The sequence below is a fragment of the Heptranchias perlo genome, chromosome 2 (assembly GCF_035084215.1).
Source record: "Heptranchias perlo isolate sHepPer1 chromosome 2, sHepPer1.hap1, whole genome shotgun sequence".
Taxonomy (NCBI): Eukaryota; Metazoa; Chordata; class Chondrichthyes; order Hexanchiformes; family Hexanchidae; genus Heptranchias; species Heptranchias perlo.
The window spans coordinates 77,611,475-77,628,071 of NC_090326.1; the positions used below are offsets into that span (position 1 = coordinate 77,611,475).

Genomic DNA, 16,597 nt, shown 5'->3' on the forward strand with positions numbered 1-16,597 from the left:
CGCCTTTTTATGCGATGCTCCCTCTGCTCCGATCCGCTCCTCTCAGCTGTTCTCAGCGCTCTGAAATCCCGCCTTTTTATGCGATGCTCCCTCTGCTCCGATCCGCTCCTCTCAGCTGTTCTCAGCGCTCTGAAATCCCGCCTTTTTATGCGATGCTCCCTCTGCTCCGATTCTCTCCTCTCAGCTGTTCTCAGCGCTCTGAAATCCCGCCTTTTTATGCGATGCTCCCTCTGCTCCGATTCTCTCCTCTCAGCTGTTCTCAGCGCTCTGAAATCCCGCCTTTTTATGCGATGCTCCCTCTGCTCCGATTCTCTCCTCTCAGCTGTTCTCAGCGCTCTGAAATCCCGCCTTTTTATGCGATGCTCCCTCTGCTCCGATCCGCTCCTCTCAGCTGTTATGGTCTTTATGCTTCTTTCATAGTGATTAAAAGCAGAAAATTTAAATGAGGTATTTATAACTGAGTGCTCTTCCAGGCCTCGCAATTAAGCCTTGGGTCTTCCTTGTGCAGGCTATCCACCCCTCCCGATCATCGCCAGATCACCCCCCCACCGCCGCTCTTTGCCCACAGCCTTGTCCACCTCCTAATCCTGCCCAGAGCCTTCTCCCCCTCCCGATTCTGCCCAGATTCTTAATTCCACCCGCCCCCCCCCCCCTCTGCAATCTGACAATGGGTCCCCAGCTGCAGCTTCCTGCCGCCAGATGCCCACTCCCGCTGGACGACCAGGTAGTTAATCTAGCTGAGTGTCGGGCAGGACTCTGTAGAGATTGATTCAAATGAGGCCCTGCCGTTAAGTTCGTCAGGGCCTCCACATCCCTGGGTTTACCGGGTTTGTTGTTCGCTACTGGGCCCCTCCATACCCTTCCTGTCCCCAGTAAAAATTGAGACCAATATCTCAATGAGTGAGTGGTCACTCTATGGGACAGGCTCCATAGGAAGACGGTGGAATCAGTTGATTCATTCAAATGCTAATTAGATAGATTACTTTCAGAAAATAATATTTTGAGATGCAGTATACAAGTAATTTGAGACATGATGTGTGGTAAGTGTAGCATACTTGGGAGGAACAGGTGACTTTGGACCTATAGTTCCCAAAGCTGTCCACCACTGGGATTTTCATTGCATCATTTCTGGGTCTGGTTGAAGACTAATTGATAGAGATTGATTGCTATAATTAGTTAGCAACTCCATTATCATTGTATCACGTGACTACCGGGATGGTAGAAGGTGAACTCAACGGATCTTGGTCATTTTTCGTCTAGCAATTCCTATGTTCCTACATACCAGGTGTATTAAAAGTACTTGTATTTCCTAATAATATTGCTTCATGATATAGATCTATTTGGTCCCTCTACACAAATATTAATCACAAAGCAGATCCCTGCTTTTAGTCCATGTTCTTTCACTTTAGCCATTTGTAAATAATCGAGGACAGGACCCCTTTAATAAATTACATGGTGCTGCTATTGAAATTCAAATATAATTTTTAGAATCAAAGACAATATTCTACTGTATTGTCACAGAAATCTTAAATGTTTGATAGGAAAATGCCTTTACTCTTAATTGGCTGAGGCACATTGTTCTTAAAGGTGCTGTCAAATTTGGACACATGCATGTAAGATATTCAATTCAAAGCTATACATCTGAGCCATTGCCGTGCATTAATAACATAAATATGGTTAAAAGCTGCATCTGTCGCTTGGACGGCAGAGGCCTGCCAAGTGACAGTAATTTATTCTTTGCTCTTATCCTCTTTTCCTTTCTCATTCTCTCTATTTCCCTTTTTCTGTATTTCTCTTTCTTCTTTACACCTCTTCCCCTTCCCCCTCCCCCTCCCCCAGCTGAAGGCTCTGCAAGTCTTTTTGCTGATGATTAAGATAACGCTATGGAGGTGGGACTATCCCTTCATCCAAAGGACAAGTGAAAGCCTTCTATTAAAACTATAGGGCCTTTAGTTTTAAAACTATAGGCTGTATGATGCCTGGAATTACCGGCACATGCTGGCACAAGATGAATGGGAGGACCCTAGGCAAGACAGAGGGTCAGAGGGATCTTGGTGTGCAAGTTCACAGATCCCTGAAGGCGGCGGAACAGGTAGATAAGGTGGTAAAGAAGGCATATGGGATACTTGCCTTTATTAGCCGAGGCATAGAATATAAGAGCAAGGAGGTTATGATGGAGCTGTATAAAACACTGGTTAGGCCACAGCTGGAGTACTGTGTGCAGTTCTGGTCGCCACACTACAGGAAGGATGTGATCGCTTTGGAGAGGGTGCAGAGGAGATTCACCAGGATGTTACCAGGGCTGGAGCGCTTCAGCTATGAAGAGAGACTGGGAAGATTGGGTTTGTTTTCCTTGGAGCAGAGGAGGCTGAGGGGGGACATGATTGAGGTGTACAAAATTATGAGGGGCACAGATAGGATGGATACTAAGGAGCTTTTTCCCTTCGTTGAGGGTTCTATAACAAGGGGACATAGATTCAAGGTAAAAGGCGGGAGGTTTAGAGGGGATTTTAGAAAGAACTTTTTCACCCAGAGGGTGGTTGGAGTCTGGAACTCACTGTCTGAAAGGGTTGTGGAGGCAGGAACCCTCACAACATTCAAGAAGCATTTGGATGAGCACTTGAAATGCCATAGCATACAAGGCTACGGACCAAATGCTGGAATATGGGATTAGAGTAGACAGGGCTGATGGCCGGCGCGGACACGATGGGCCGAAGGGCCTCTATCCGTGCTGTATAACTCTATGACTCTAAGATTGTGATGTTGAGGTGGAAGAGCAGGTGATCGCAAGTGAGACTCCCCCAAGTGAGGGAGATTTGGCCGCCTCAGTTGTTATCCTACTTTAGAATTACTGGTTAGAGGCAGTTTGACACAAACTCTCCCTGTGTAACATCATAAAGTTCTGTCTAGTGACACTGTGAACGGAGACAGAGGATTGTGGGTAACACTCCCATTCAAAATGTCACTGCTGCAGAACTTGTGATGTCATATGAGGGAGAGTTTACAAGATTTGCTTTCAGGCTGTTGCTCACCAGTAGTTCTGAAGCAAAAAAAAACTGGTAATGAGGAGTAACTGAAAAAGACTAGTAAGTAGAAATTTCCCTTTCATGCCTGTTTAGCAACAAGCCAGATTGCATAATTCAATAATCTTCCTACCACAATAGTACATTTTATAAAATAGGCAGGCACTTTTTCATATTTTAGTTTAAGAAACATATTTTCTTTGCGTATATTGCAGTCAACAGACATGAGGTGCAGTGTTTGATGAAAGTTTTCAACACACTTGCTGGCACTTTTCCTGAGCGGCGTGTTGGAGTTGGACTGGATCGAAACACGTTCAGAAACGTTCTGCACAACACATTTGGAATGACCGATGATATGATCATGGATAGAGGTGAGAGTTACAGTATGTTACAGATGTGGTAAGTTTTCATGATATGTAAATCTGCGGATTGAACAACACTGGATCTTGCCTTGAGCCTCTGTAGAAATGCGAATGCGTATTTGTAGTTGTATGCAGAGCTGTGCTCACTAGCTTTCAAATACTGGTTACATTTTTAATGTTCAGAACAAGCCATCAGTTCTTTACTTGCATTACAACATTGGAAGTTAAATTAAAAAAGGTTTCCACACAGGTCCAATGGGCTGCCTGGGAATTTTTATACACCTGGTTTTGTACCAGGCTGCTGTATCTGGCAGTGGCGGTGGATTCACACCTCTTGCCTTTAGTGTTGTTCACAGTTCCATCAACAGCCCAACCACCATTGTTCAAATAGCTGGAATAACAGTTTGCTGCACTGTTGGCTAAATGTGTAAACTGTCATTTAAAAATGATGTGCAGTAAATCCATGTGCTGTGCCTCAAAAGTGAGATATGGATATCTGGAGTATATCATGTTGTGGAGAAGATGTGTCAAATAGAGGCCAGGGTGTGTCATTTTGTAAATTAAAAAACAAATCGGCCCCACTTCTTCCAAGCAAGAGACTGACCGAGCCCTGTGGTGAATTTTTTTTTAATTGCCCCACTGCCCTTCGAGTCTTCCCACTGCTCCAAAAGACACCAAGTCCAAGAAATGTTGACCCGGCTTCTCCCTGATGAAAGACAGACTGCACACTGACAGTTTGGAGTTTGGTGCTGTAACTTTTTATAATTTCCCCAGATCCTGTGTTCGCCCCAGTCTACCAGTTGCCCCAAAACTGGCTCTGCTTCCCTGTGGGCTCTGCCCTTGGCACTTTGTTACTTCTCTTCAGGCTGCTGGTCGTTGCTATTGATCCAGGGTTTTGGTAGAAAAATTGTGCCACTGCTCTTTAGACCTTCCTGCTGTTCCAGGCCCAGATTGAAAAAATGTTGCCCTACAAAAAATATCAGCGTTACTTATCCTCAACTTTTCGCACAGTGAGAGATGGTCAGGAGAGGCACCAGCAGTCTCAGAGCAATGCAGGTATATACACTTTTGGAGGCAGAACACTGAAGAATTGCTGCATTATAGATTTTGTAGATTTATGTACCTGGTTATATTTAATATTTAGATGACATTTGGGAGAATCAGCCACAGTTTCAGTTGGAAACAATGATAAGAAGTCAGCTTTATAGTCAGTTGTCCTACATAAATAACTAGGTAAAACACAACTAGTTCAGGATGAATGAGTTTTGTGTTGACCCTGGAAATTTGACAGGTTCATATTGTGGGCATCGCATACTCCGTGCATTTTGAGGCAGTGAAAATCACTGTAGACATTATCATGTCATTTGAATCTTCAGGTAGATACCATCTACCATCCTAATGATCTGGGAAAACTAACAATAGCACTTTGCCTGCACTCATGTTGGAATGGTTAACTGCACCATTCTCTAGAACAAAATAATGATCAGCTCCTGAATACAGAAGGACCTGGTTCCCAGGCAAACACCAGAAAATTACTTCCTGAATCAATACAGGGAACAGCCGGTGCTTAGTTAGTAACAGCACAAGTGCTTGAAGGTGTTGGGAGCTATGATCCATGTTGGGTACAGACTGTGTGCACTTTTACATTATTCGCTGGGCATTCTGCAGCCTCTAAGCATGGTGACTAACAGTGCTGTGTTACGGTAAGTCAGGCACTCACATGCTACAGCCACCAGTACACCAGGAGAAATGATTTTACTGGCCACGTGAAAGGTAAAAGTTCCTAGGAGAGGCGTGGCAGGGGTTCCTTGAAATCATCTCGCCTTCACCTTATGATTCTTACCAAAAAGAAGGATACCACTTCAAGGCCTCAACCGTAAGCAGAACACTCTGGGACAGCCATAGCATTAGGGGCTTGGATGGAGAGAAATTTGTTGAATGTATTCAGGAGGAATTTCTCATTCAGTATGTGGATGGCCCGACTAGAGAGGGGGCAAAACTTGACCTCCTCTTGGGAAATAAGGAAGGGCAGGTGACAGAAGTGTTAGTGAGGGATCACTTTGTGACCAGTGATCATAATTCCATTAGTTTTAAGATAGCAATGGAGAATGATAGGTCTGGCCCAAAAGTTAAAATTCTAAATTGGGGAAAGGCCAATTTTGATGGTATTAGACAGGAACTTTCAGAAGTTGATTGGGAGAGTCTGTTGGCAGGCAAAGGGACGTCTGGTAAGTGGGAGGCTTTCAAAAGTGTGTTAACCAGGTTCCAGGGTAAGCACATTCCTTATAAAGTGAAGGGCAAGGCTGGTAGAAGTAGGGAACCTTGGATGACTCGGGAGATTGAGGCCCTAGTCAAAAAGAAGAAGGAGGCATATGACATGCATAGGCAGCTGGGATCAAGTGGATCCCTTGAAGAGTATAGAGATTGCCGGAGTAGAGTTAAGAGAGAAATCAGGAGGGCAAAAAGGGGACATGAGATTGCTTTGGCAGATAAGGCAAAGGAGAATCCAAAGAGCTTCTACAAATACATAAAGGGCAAAAGAGTACCTAGGGAGAGAGTAGGGCCTCTTAAGGATCAACAAGGTCATCTATGTGCGGAACCACAAGAGATGGGTGAGATCCTGAATGAATATTTCACATCGGTATTTACGGTTGAGAAAGGCATGGATGTTAGGGAACTTGGGGAAATAAATAGTGATGTCTTGAGGAGTGTACATATTACAGAGAGGGAGGTGCTGGAAGTCTTACGCGCATCAAGGTAGATAAATCTCTGGGACCTGATGAAATGTATCCCAGGACGTTATGGGAGGTTAGGGAGGAAATTGCGGGTGCCCTAGCAGAGATATTTGAATCATCGACAGCTACAGGTGAGGTGCCTGAAGATTGGAGGGTAGCAAATGTTGTGCCTTTGTTTAAGAAGGGCAGCAGGGAAAAGCCTGGGAACTACAGACCGGTGAGCCTGACATCTGTAGTGGGTAAGTTGTTAGAGGGTATTCTGAGGGACAGGATCTACAGGCATTTGGAGAGGCAGGGACTGATTAGGAACAGTCAGCATGGTTTTGTGAGAGGAAAATCATGTCTCACGAATTTGATTGAGTTTTTTGAAGGGGTAACCAAGAAGATAGATGAGGGCTGTGCAGTAGACGTGGTCTACATGGACTTCAGCAAAGCCTTTGACAAGGTACCGCATGGTAGGTTGTTACATAAGGTTAAATCTCATGGGATCCAAGGTGAGGTAGCCAATTGGATACAAAATTGGATTGACGACAGAAGACAGAGGGTATTTGTAGAGGGTTGTTTTTCAAAACTGGAGGCCTGTGTCCAGCGGTGTGCCTCAGGGATTGGTGCTGGGTCCGCTGTTATTTGTTATTTATATTAATGATTTGGATGAGAATTTAGGAGGCATGGTTAGTAAGTTTGCAGATGACACCAAGATTGGTGGCATTGTGGACAGTGAAGAAGGTTATCTAGGATTGCAACGGGATCTTGATAAATTGGGCCAGTGGGCCGATGAATGGCAGATGGTGTTTAATTTAGATAAATGTGAGGTGATGCATTTTGGTAGATCGAATCGGGCCAGGACCTACTCCGTTAATGGTAGGGCGTTGGGGAGAGTTATAGAACAAAGAGATCTTGGAGTATAGGTTCATAGTTCCTTGAAAGTGGAGTCACAGGTGGATAGGGTGGCGAAGAAGGCATTCGGCATGCTTGGTTTCATTGGTCAGAACATTGAATACAGGAGTTGGGATGTCTTGTTGAAGTTGTACAGGACATTAGTAAGGCCACACTTGGAATACTGTGTACAGTTCTGGTCACCCTATTATAGAAAGGATATTATTAAACTAGAAAGAGTGCAGAAAAGATTTACTAGGATGCTACCGGGACTTGATGGTTTGACTTATAGGGAGAGGTTAGATAGACTGGGACTTTTTTCCCTGGAGAGTAGGAGGTTAAGGGGTGATCTTATAGAAGTCTATAAAATAATGAGGGGCATAGATAAGGTAGATAGTCAAAATCTTTTCCCTAAGGTAGGCGAGTCTATAACGAGGGGACATAGATTTAAGGTGAGAGGGGAGAGATACAAAAGGGTCCAGAGGGGCAATTTTTTCACTCAAAGGGTGGTGAGTGTCTGGAACGAGCTGCCAGAGGCAGTAGTAGAGGCGGGTACAATTTTGTCTTTTAAAAAGCATTTGGACAGTTACACGGGTAAGATGGGTATAGAGGGATATGGGCCAAGTGCAGGCAATTGGGACTAGCTTAGTGGTATAAACTGGGCAACATGGACATGTTGGGCCGAAGGGCCTGTTTCCATGTTGTAACTTCTATGATTCTATGATTCAAAATGTCCCTTCCTGCATTTTAATAAGTATTTCTAATGACCTTTCTCCTGGAATTCTTCTTACAATTAAGTAACGGAGTAAAATTACATTAACAAGGACCAGAGTCATTCCTTTCTGTCTTATTTTCATATGCTGCAATATATGAACCCAAGACATTTTCTTTTCATTTACTCAAGTATTGTTTAGAGCAGCTAATGTTAAAATTCTAAAAAAGTTTTTTATTCGTTCATGTGATGTGGGCGTCGCTGGCAAGGCCAGCATTTATTGCCCATCCCTAATTGCCCTTGAGAAGGTGGTGGTGAGCCACCTTCTTGAACTGCTGCAGTCCATGTGGTGAAGGTTCCCCCACAGTGCTGTTAGGAAGGGAGTTCCAGGATTTTGACCCAGCGACGATGAAGGAACCTCAATATATTTCCAAGTCAGGATGGTGTGTGACTTGGAGGGGAACGTGCAGGTGGTGTTGTTCCCATGTACCTGCTGCTCTTGTCCTTCTAGGTGGTTGAGGTCGTGGGTTTGGGAGGTGCTGTCAAAGAAGCCTTGGCGAGTTGCTGCAGTGCATCCTGTGGATGGTACACACTGCAGCCACTGTGCGCCGGTGGTGAAGGGAGTGAATGTTTAGGGTGGTGGATGGGGTGCCAATCAAGCGGGCTGCTTTGTCCTGGATGGTGTCGAGCTTCTTAAGTGTTGTTGGTGCTGCACTCATCCAGGCAAGTGGAGAGTATTCCATCACTCTCCTGACTTGTGCCTTGTAGACGGTGGAAAGGCTTTGGGGAATCAGGAGGTGAGTCACTCGCCGCAGAATACCCAGCCTCTGGCCTGCTCTTGTAGCCACAGTATTTATGTGGCTGGTCCAGTTAAGTTTCTGGTCAATGGTGACCCCCAGGATGTTGATGGTGGGGGATTCGGCGATGGTAATGCCGTTGAATGTCAAGGGGAGGTGGTTAGACTCTCACTTGTTGGAGATGGTCATTGCCTGTCACTTGTCTGGCACGAATGTTACTTGCCACTTATGAGCCCGAGACTGGATGTTGTCCAGGTCTTGCTGCATGCGGGCTCGGACTGCTTCAGTATCTGAGGGGTTGCGAATGGAACTGAACACTGTGCAATCATCAGCGAACATAGCCATTTCTGACCTTATGATGGAGGGAAGGTCATTGACGAAGCAGCTGAAGATGGTTGGGCCTAAGACACTGTCTTGAGGAACTCCTGCAGCATTGTCCTGGGGCTGAGATGATTGGCCACCAACAACCACTACCATCTTCCTTTGTGCTCGGTATGACTCCAGCCACTGGAGAGTTTTCCCCCTGATTCCCATTGATTTCAATTTTACTAGGGCTCCTTGGTGCCACACTCGGTCAAATGCTGCCTTGATGTCAAGGGCAGTCACTCTCACCTCTGGAATTCAGCTCTTTTGTCCATGTTTGGACCAAGGCTGTAATGAGATCTGGAGCCGAGTGGTCCTGGCGGAACCCAAACTGAGCATCGGTGAGCAGGTTAAAGGTGAGTAAGTGCCACTTGATAGCACTGTCGACGACACCTTCCATCACTTTGCTGATGATTGAGTGTAGACTGATGGGGCGGTAATTGGCCGGATTGGATTTGTCCTGCTTTTTGTGGACAGGACATACCTGGGCAATTTTCCACATTGTCGGGTGGATGCCAGTGTTGTAGCTGTACTGAAACAGCTTGGCTAGAGGCGCAGCTAGTTCTGGACCACAAGCCTTCAGCACTGCAGCCGGGATGTTGTCAGGACCCATAGCCTTTGCTGTATCCAGTGCACTCAGCCGTTTCTTGATATCAAGTGTAGCATTATTTAATGCTGTGCCAAATTTTAGCAGTGGGTAGATCAACACTAAAGCTTATCTTTGCAAGGTAACTGCTTTCTTTGTGCCATACATGGTTTAGTCCTTGGACTTGACTTTAATAATATGTGGTTTGTCAAAAAATCGAGAAATGTGACAAGCATCTTTAGACCATACATTTTTTTTAACTTATTCTTGGGATGTGGGTGACACTGGTAAGGCTGCATTTGTTGTTTATCTCCAGTTGCCCTGAAAAGTGGTGGTGGGCCACCGCCTTGAACCGTTGCAAGTGTTAACAATAACAACAACTTGTGTTTATATAGCGCTTTTAACGTAGAAAAATGATTCGTGACTTTTGGGGAAATCGGATATTGACCCAGCAATGGTGAAAGAACAGTGAACGCATTGTATGAGATAGGCTCCTGCGAGAGCCACTGTTGTGCAATCTTTAACAAGCTTGGTACATGGCATGAAGGAAAGAAATGATCTGAATTCCTAGGAGCTAGTGCATACTTAGCAACATAGTGCACTGTTGCATATGGTATACTTTTTCAAGTTTGGAAGACTTGCAAGACTGCCTAAGGATTTCTGACAGACAGAAAGATCAGTGGATAGATCAGCACAGCAAATGTGTGATATATTATGCCTATGAAAAAGCTGGGAAAAACTTCAAAAGCCAGTGGTTGGGTAAAACAAACAGGTAATATTCCTATGGGGGTTTTCTTAATCTCCCACCTTCATAGAAAATAGAATTATAGAAAATTTATGGCACAGAAGGAGGCCATTCAGCCCATCGTGTCCGCGCCGGCCGAAAATGAGCCACCCAGCCTAATCCCATTTTCCAGCTCTTGGTCTGTAGCCTTGTAGGTTATGGCACTTCAGGTGCTTTTTAAATGAGTTTGGGGTTTCTGACTCTACCACGCTTTCAGGCAGTGAGTTCCAGACCCCCACCACCCTCTGGGTGAAAAATGTTTTCCTCGGCTCCCCTTTAATCCTTCTACCAATTACTTTAAATCTATGCCCCCTGATTATTGATCTCTCTGCTAAGAGAAATAGGTTCCTCCCTATCCACTCTAACTAGGTCCCTCATAATTTTGTACACCTCAATTAAATCACCCCTCAGCCACCTCTGTTCCAAAGAACCCCAGCCTATCCAATCTTTCCTCATAGCTAAAATTCTCCAGTCCTGGCAACATCCTTGTAAATCTCCTCTGTACCCTCTCGAGTGCAATTATATCCTTCCTGTAATGTGACCAGAACTGTACGCAGTACTCAAGCTGTGGCCTAACTAGTGTTTTATACAGTTCTAGCATAACTTCGCTGCTCTTATATTCTATGCCTTGGCTAATAAAGGAAAATATTCCATATGCTTTCTTAACCACCTTATCTACATGTCTTGCTACCTTCAGGGATCTGTGGACATGCACTCCATGGTACCTCACTTCCTCTACACCTCTCAGTATCCTCCCATTTATTGTGTATTCCCTTGCCTTGTTTGCCCTCCCCAAATGCATTACCTCACATTTCTCTGGATTGAATTTCATTTGCCACTTTTCTGCCCACCTGATCAGTCCATTGATATCTTCCTGCACTCTACAGCTTTCCTTCTCACTATCAACCACACGGCCAATTTTTGTATCATCTGCAAACTTCTTAATCATGCCCCCTACATTTAAGTCCAAGTCATTAATATGTACCACAAAAAGCAAGGGACCTAGTACTGAGCCCTACGGAATCCCTCTGGAAAAAGCTTCCAGTCACAAATACACCCGTCGACCATTACTCTTTGCTTCCTGCCACTGAGCCAATTTTGGATCCAACTTGCCACTTTCATTTGGATCCCATGGGCTTGTACTTTTTTGACCAGTCTGCCATGTGGGACCTTGTCAAAAGCCTTGCTAAAATCCATGTAGACTACATCAAATGTGCTACCCTCATCGATCCTCCTTGTTACCTCCTCAAAAAATTCAATCAAGTTAGTCAAACACGACCTTCCCTTAACAAATCCATGCTGACTGTCCTTGATTACTTCGTGCCTTTCTAAATGACAGTTTATCCTGTCCCTCAGAATTGATTCGAATAATTTGACCACCACTGAGGTTAGACTGACTGGACTATAAGTTCTCGGTCTATCCCTTGCTTCCTTTTTAAACAATGATACAACGTTAGCAATTATCCAATCCTCTGACACTGTGCAGTGAGGATTGGAAAATGATGGCCAGAGCCTCCGCTATTTCCTCCCTTGCTTCTGATACAGGCCTGGTGATTTAGCTACTTTCAAAGATGCTAATCCTCTTAATACTTCCTCTCTCACTATGTTTATCCCAATCCAATATTTCACATTCCTCCTCCTTAACCACAATGTCTGCATCGTCCCTCTTTTTTGTGAAGACAGACGCTAAGTATTCATTTAGAACGATACCAACATCTTCTACCTCCACACATAGGTTATCTTTTTGGTCTCTAATAGGCCCTACTCTTTCCTTAGTTATCCTCTTGCTCTTAATGTATTCAAAAAACATCTTTGGGTTTTCCATGATTTTACTTGCCAATATTTTTTCATGCCCTCTCTTTGCTTTCCTAATTTCCTTTTCAATTTCACCCCTACGCTTTCTATACTCTTCTTGGCTTTCTGTAGTATTGAATTCTTGATGTCTGACATAAGCTTTCCTTTTTTGCCTTATCTTACCCTGTATGCTCCTTGACATCCCGGGGGCTCTAGATTCGGCAGTCCCACCCTTTTTCTTTGTGGGAACATGTTTACTCTGAATTCCTTGAATCTCCCCCTTGAATGCCTCCCACTGCTGACATTGATTTACCTTCAAGTAGCTGCTTCCAGTCCATTTTTGCTAAATCACATCTCAGCTTAGTAAAATTGGCCTTTCCCCAATTGAGAACTTTAACTCCTGTTCTATCTTTGTCCTTTTCCCTAACTACGCTAAATCTAACTGAATTATGATTACTGCCACCAAGATGCTCTCCCACTGCTATTCCTTCCACTTGCCCAGCTTCATTTCCTAAAACTAAATCCAGAACTGTTTGGCTTGCTACGCACTGGCTAAAAAAGTTCTCCTGAATGCAATTGAAGAATTTTGTGCCCTCTATACCCTTCACACTGTTTGTGTCCCAGTTAATATTAGGGTAGTTGAAATCCCCTACTTTACTGCCCTATTGCTTTTGCATGACTCAGAAATTTGCCTACATATTTGCTCTTCTATCTCCCTCTGACTGTTTGGGGGTCTATAGTACACTCCCAGTAGTGTGACTGCCCCTTTTTGTTGTTCCTTAGCTCAACCCATATGGCCTCATTTGATGATCCTTCTAATATATCCTCCCTCCTCACAGCTGTAATTGTTTCTTTAACCAAAATTGCCACCTCCTCCTTTTTTATCTTCCTCTCTATCTCATCTGAAAACCCTGTAACCAGGAATGTTGAGCTGCCATTTCTGCCCATCTTTAAGCCATGGTTCTGTAATAGCTAAGATATCATACCGCCACGTGTCTATCTGTGCCCTCAGCTCATCTGCCTTATTCACTATACTCCTTGCATTGAGGTATATACCAATAAGCACTGCTGAACTCCTTCGTTGTCTGTTTTCTAACCTTTGTTTCCTCTGCCTTCCAAACTCACTTACTAATTTTTTGCCTTCCATTTCCAGTTCTGATTCTATCCCATATGAATCTACACTCAGGTTCCCGTCCTCCTGCCAAGCTAGTTTAAACCCTCCCCAACAGCGCTAGCAAACCTCCCCGCAAGGATATTGGTCCTGGCCCTGTTGAGGTGCAACGCGTCCGGCTTGTAAAGGTCCCACCTCCCCCAGAACCAGTCCCAATGCCCCAGGAATCTAAAGCCCTCCCTCCTGCACTATCTCTGCAGCCACACATTCATCTGCTGTATATTCCTATTTTTATACTCACTAGTGTGTAGCACCGGGAGTAATCCGGAGATTACTACCTTTCAGGTTCTACTTATTATTTCTTTTTCTAGCTCCTTAAAATCTGCCTGCAGGACCTCGTCCCTCTTTCTACCTATGCCATTGCTACTGATATGGACCACGACCTCTGGCTGTTCACCTTCCCCCCCTCAGAATGTTCTGCAGCTGCTCAGTGACATCCTTGACCCTGGCACCAGGGAGGCAACATGCCATCCTGGAATCACGTCTGCGGCCGCAGAAACGCCTGTCTGTTCCCCTAACTTTAGAATCCCCTATCACTATTGCTCTCCTGACCTTTCTCCTCCCCCCTGTATAGCTGAGCCACCTACGGTGCTATGGACTTTGCTGTGGCTGCACTCCCCAGAGGAACCCTCTCCCTCACCAGTATCCTGGTTAGGGAGTGAGCTGCACTCAGGAGACTCCTGCACTACCTGCCTGGTCCTCCTTGTCTGTCTGGCAGTCACCCAGTCCCTCTCTTCCTGCACTCTCTTAAGCTGTGGGGTGACCACCTCCTGAAACATGCTATCCATGTAGCTCTCAGCCTCACAGGTGCACTGCAGTGACGCCAGCTGCTGCTCACGCTCCGAAATCCTGAGTTCGAGCTCCGCCAGCTGACGACACATCCTGCACTAGTGGCCGTCCAGGACACAGGAAACGTCCTGCAGTTCTCACATGGCACAGGATGTGCATTCCACGGGTTTGAGCTGTTCTGCCATACCTCTATTAGATTACTAACGAAACTTAATAGAAATAAACTAAAGACTTAACTTGAAACCCTGAAGAAATGGTTTAAATGACCTAAGTTGTGGCGGGAGATTGAGAAAACCCCTGCAGAAGTTCTACCCCACAGTATCACACAGCTGCAAAAGAAGCTAATTTGTTGCCAGGAGAACAACCAAGAAATAAGAAGTAAGAAAACTGCAGCCTTGCACCCCTGATGGCTCAGTTGGCTAAGGTAGTGAGTAGATATACGAGAGACTGGGAAGGTTCAATCACTAATGTATGCTGAGTTATCTTATCTACCTGCTGGGGCATTGGTGGGGGCATTACAATTGGCCTCAGCAGCCCAGCGTTTGCTCTCATGATCGCTAATCAGTGACTCTTGTTGGAAGTGTGCCTGTGTGTTCATCAGGTGTGGATGGAATTGGGCTTGGCTGTAATACCTCCTGCTGTTGAAAAGCCTGCAGTCACTTACTGTCAGGGTTCACAGATGCAAAATGGTCATTTTGGAGAGCCTGGAACGTGACAGTTGGCCATGGATGCACACCTAGCAAGGCGTCCACATCTTAAGGAGAGAAAAAGGATAAGGGAGAAAACTGGTAGAAAAAGGAGGAAGACATAAAAAGGTAAAATGTGCAAATTCTTGGATAACTGGTAAGTTACCCTCATTGTTTACATGGTGAAAACTAGCAGCTGCTGAATAAATATTACACCAGTCATCACACACTATGAGGTTTGCCCATCTCTGTCTGCAGATTTGAGTCCAAGTACCAGTGGATAGATACATAGCATCTCTCATGTAGCCTGACCCGCTAGGCACCCTTCCATATATCGTCCTTTTTCAAACATGTCATATGGGGATTCCTATTTAGACACTTATTAGTGCCAGTAACAGTGCTGGGGGGAAAATAAATAATTGGCACAGAGGCTTATGAAAACCTAAGTGCTCATAGGAAAAAACAAAAAATGTGAAAAAGGGGTTAAGTTGTTGAAATACACTTACTTTTATTTTGTTATGTCCTTTCCATTATCTCCAGTGTACTTAATGCCACCTATGCCACCTTAATGCTGACTCTGGACACTCCATTTAAATAGGCATAATTCACGTTTGACTTTCTGCATGCCAGACAAGCAGGAAATGGATTGCAGGATGGGCACATCCCCAACTGAATATTTAAATGAAACGCCTATCTATTTGAGGCAAGCTTTTCTTCCTCTGTTGTTCCCATTTACTAGAAAATTTATCGTCGTGAAAACTGGGTGGCGTTCAGGTGGGGTGGGACTTCCACTCATTTTCTGCTTCCAATTATTCATAGGAAAGTAATAGGCTAAGAATACTGATGGAGAGTTTCTAATAAGATAGCTAGTGGGCATAGTTGGGGAAAAGTCATGAATGATCGGGAATAGCAAGTTGATAGTGAGGAAGAATGCAAAGTCGTACATCCTGCTGTCAAGGTCCTAAGAAGGTTGAATGAGTTAATATTGCTCACATACTGCAAAGTTATTAACAGATCAATAAAAATGCTGGAAGTACACAGAAGGTTCACCAACATTCAAAAAGAGAAAATGCAAGTTGCGGTTTTGTTTTAAATTTCCTGCATTTTCAGTTTTTTCTTTTATTTGTCCCATATTTTTGCTGTTTTTCTGTGCAGCTTTCTCATGCCTTACTTAGCTATTTTCACACCGTTCTGTTCCTTTATTGTCTTTTTGTTGCATCACTGAGATGTTTCTTGCATATCATTCACCAGTTCTCACCCTTTCCAGCTTTTCGAAAAACCTTTTTGCTGGTCATTTAACCCATTAACTTATCTCTGTGACAGGAGTTGGTATTCCTGATTCTTTGCATTTACCTGTAGTTCTGCCCTCCTCTGCCTTTGTTTTCTTCATTCCTATTAAGGGGGTTTACTTATCTTCCAGGTTCCAGTTCTGACAAAGGGTCTACACCCGAAGTGTTAACCTGTCATTTCTATTTACAGATGCTGAGAGATTTTCTGTATATTTCCAGGATTTTGTGTTTTTATTTCAGATTTAGGGCATTTGCAATTTTTGTTCCTTGTTATTAACTGGTCAAGGTTGCCCAGAGGTACTCACCGTGAGCCTAATTCACTGTAACCATTAAAAGAACTGGTCAGAGCTCGTGTGACCAGTTGTACAGTCCACATTCTAAACATCTAATTAAGGAACTATTGATGTGAGAAACAATTTGATGAAAATCACTGGTTGAATGCATGCTTTTCCTAATGTAAACATTGGAGGCTACCTGTCATTTCTGTTTACAGATGCTGAGAGATTTTCTGTATATTTCCAGGACTCGGGCTGCTTTGAGAAATCTAAGTGTCCTTCTCCAAAGTCAGAAGCTGTCTTTGTTTACTATTCAAACACATAAGGGAGCACTCCAAGATGCTATTCTGTGCAC

The 16,597-nt window shown here is 44.3% G+C and overlaps 1 protein-coding gene across 2 annotated transcripts in view; it reads left to right on the top strand.

The window, feature by feature from the left end:
- clxn (calaxin) overlaps positions 1–16,597 on the top strand; it is a 35,952-nt gene that overhangs the window by 5,835 nt on the left and 13,520 nt on the right. The window contains exon 2 of one of the 2 annotated variants that reach the window (XM_067998142.1): positions 3,239–3,394. The exons of the other annotated variant lie outside the window; for it this stretch is intronic. Within the exon in view, the coding sequence (XP_067854243.1) occupies positions 3,239–3,394 (156 nt within the window). The remainder of the gene's footprint in view (positions 1–3,238; positions 3,395–16,597) is intronic. 2 annotated transcript variants of the gene reach the window in all.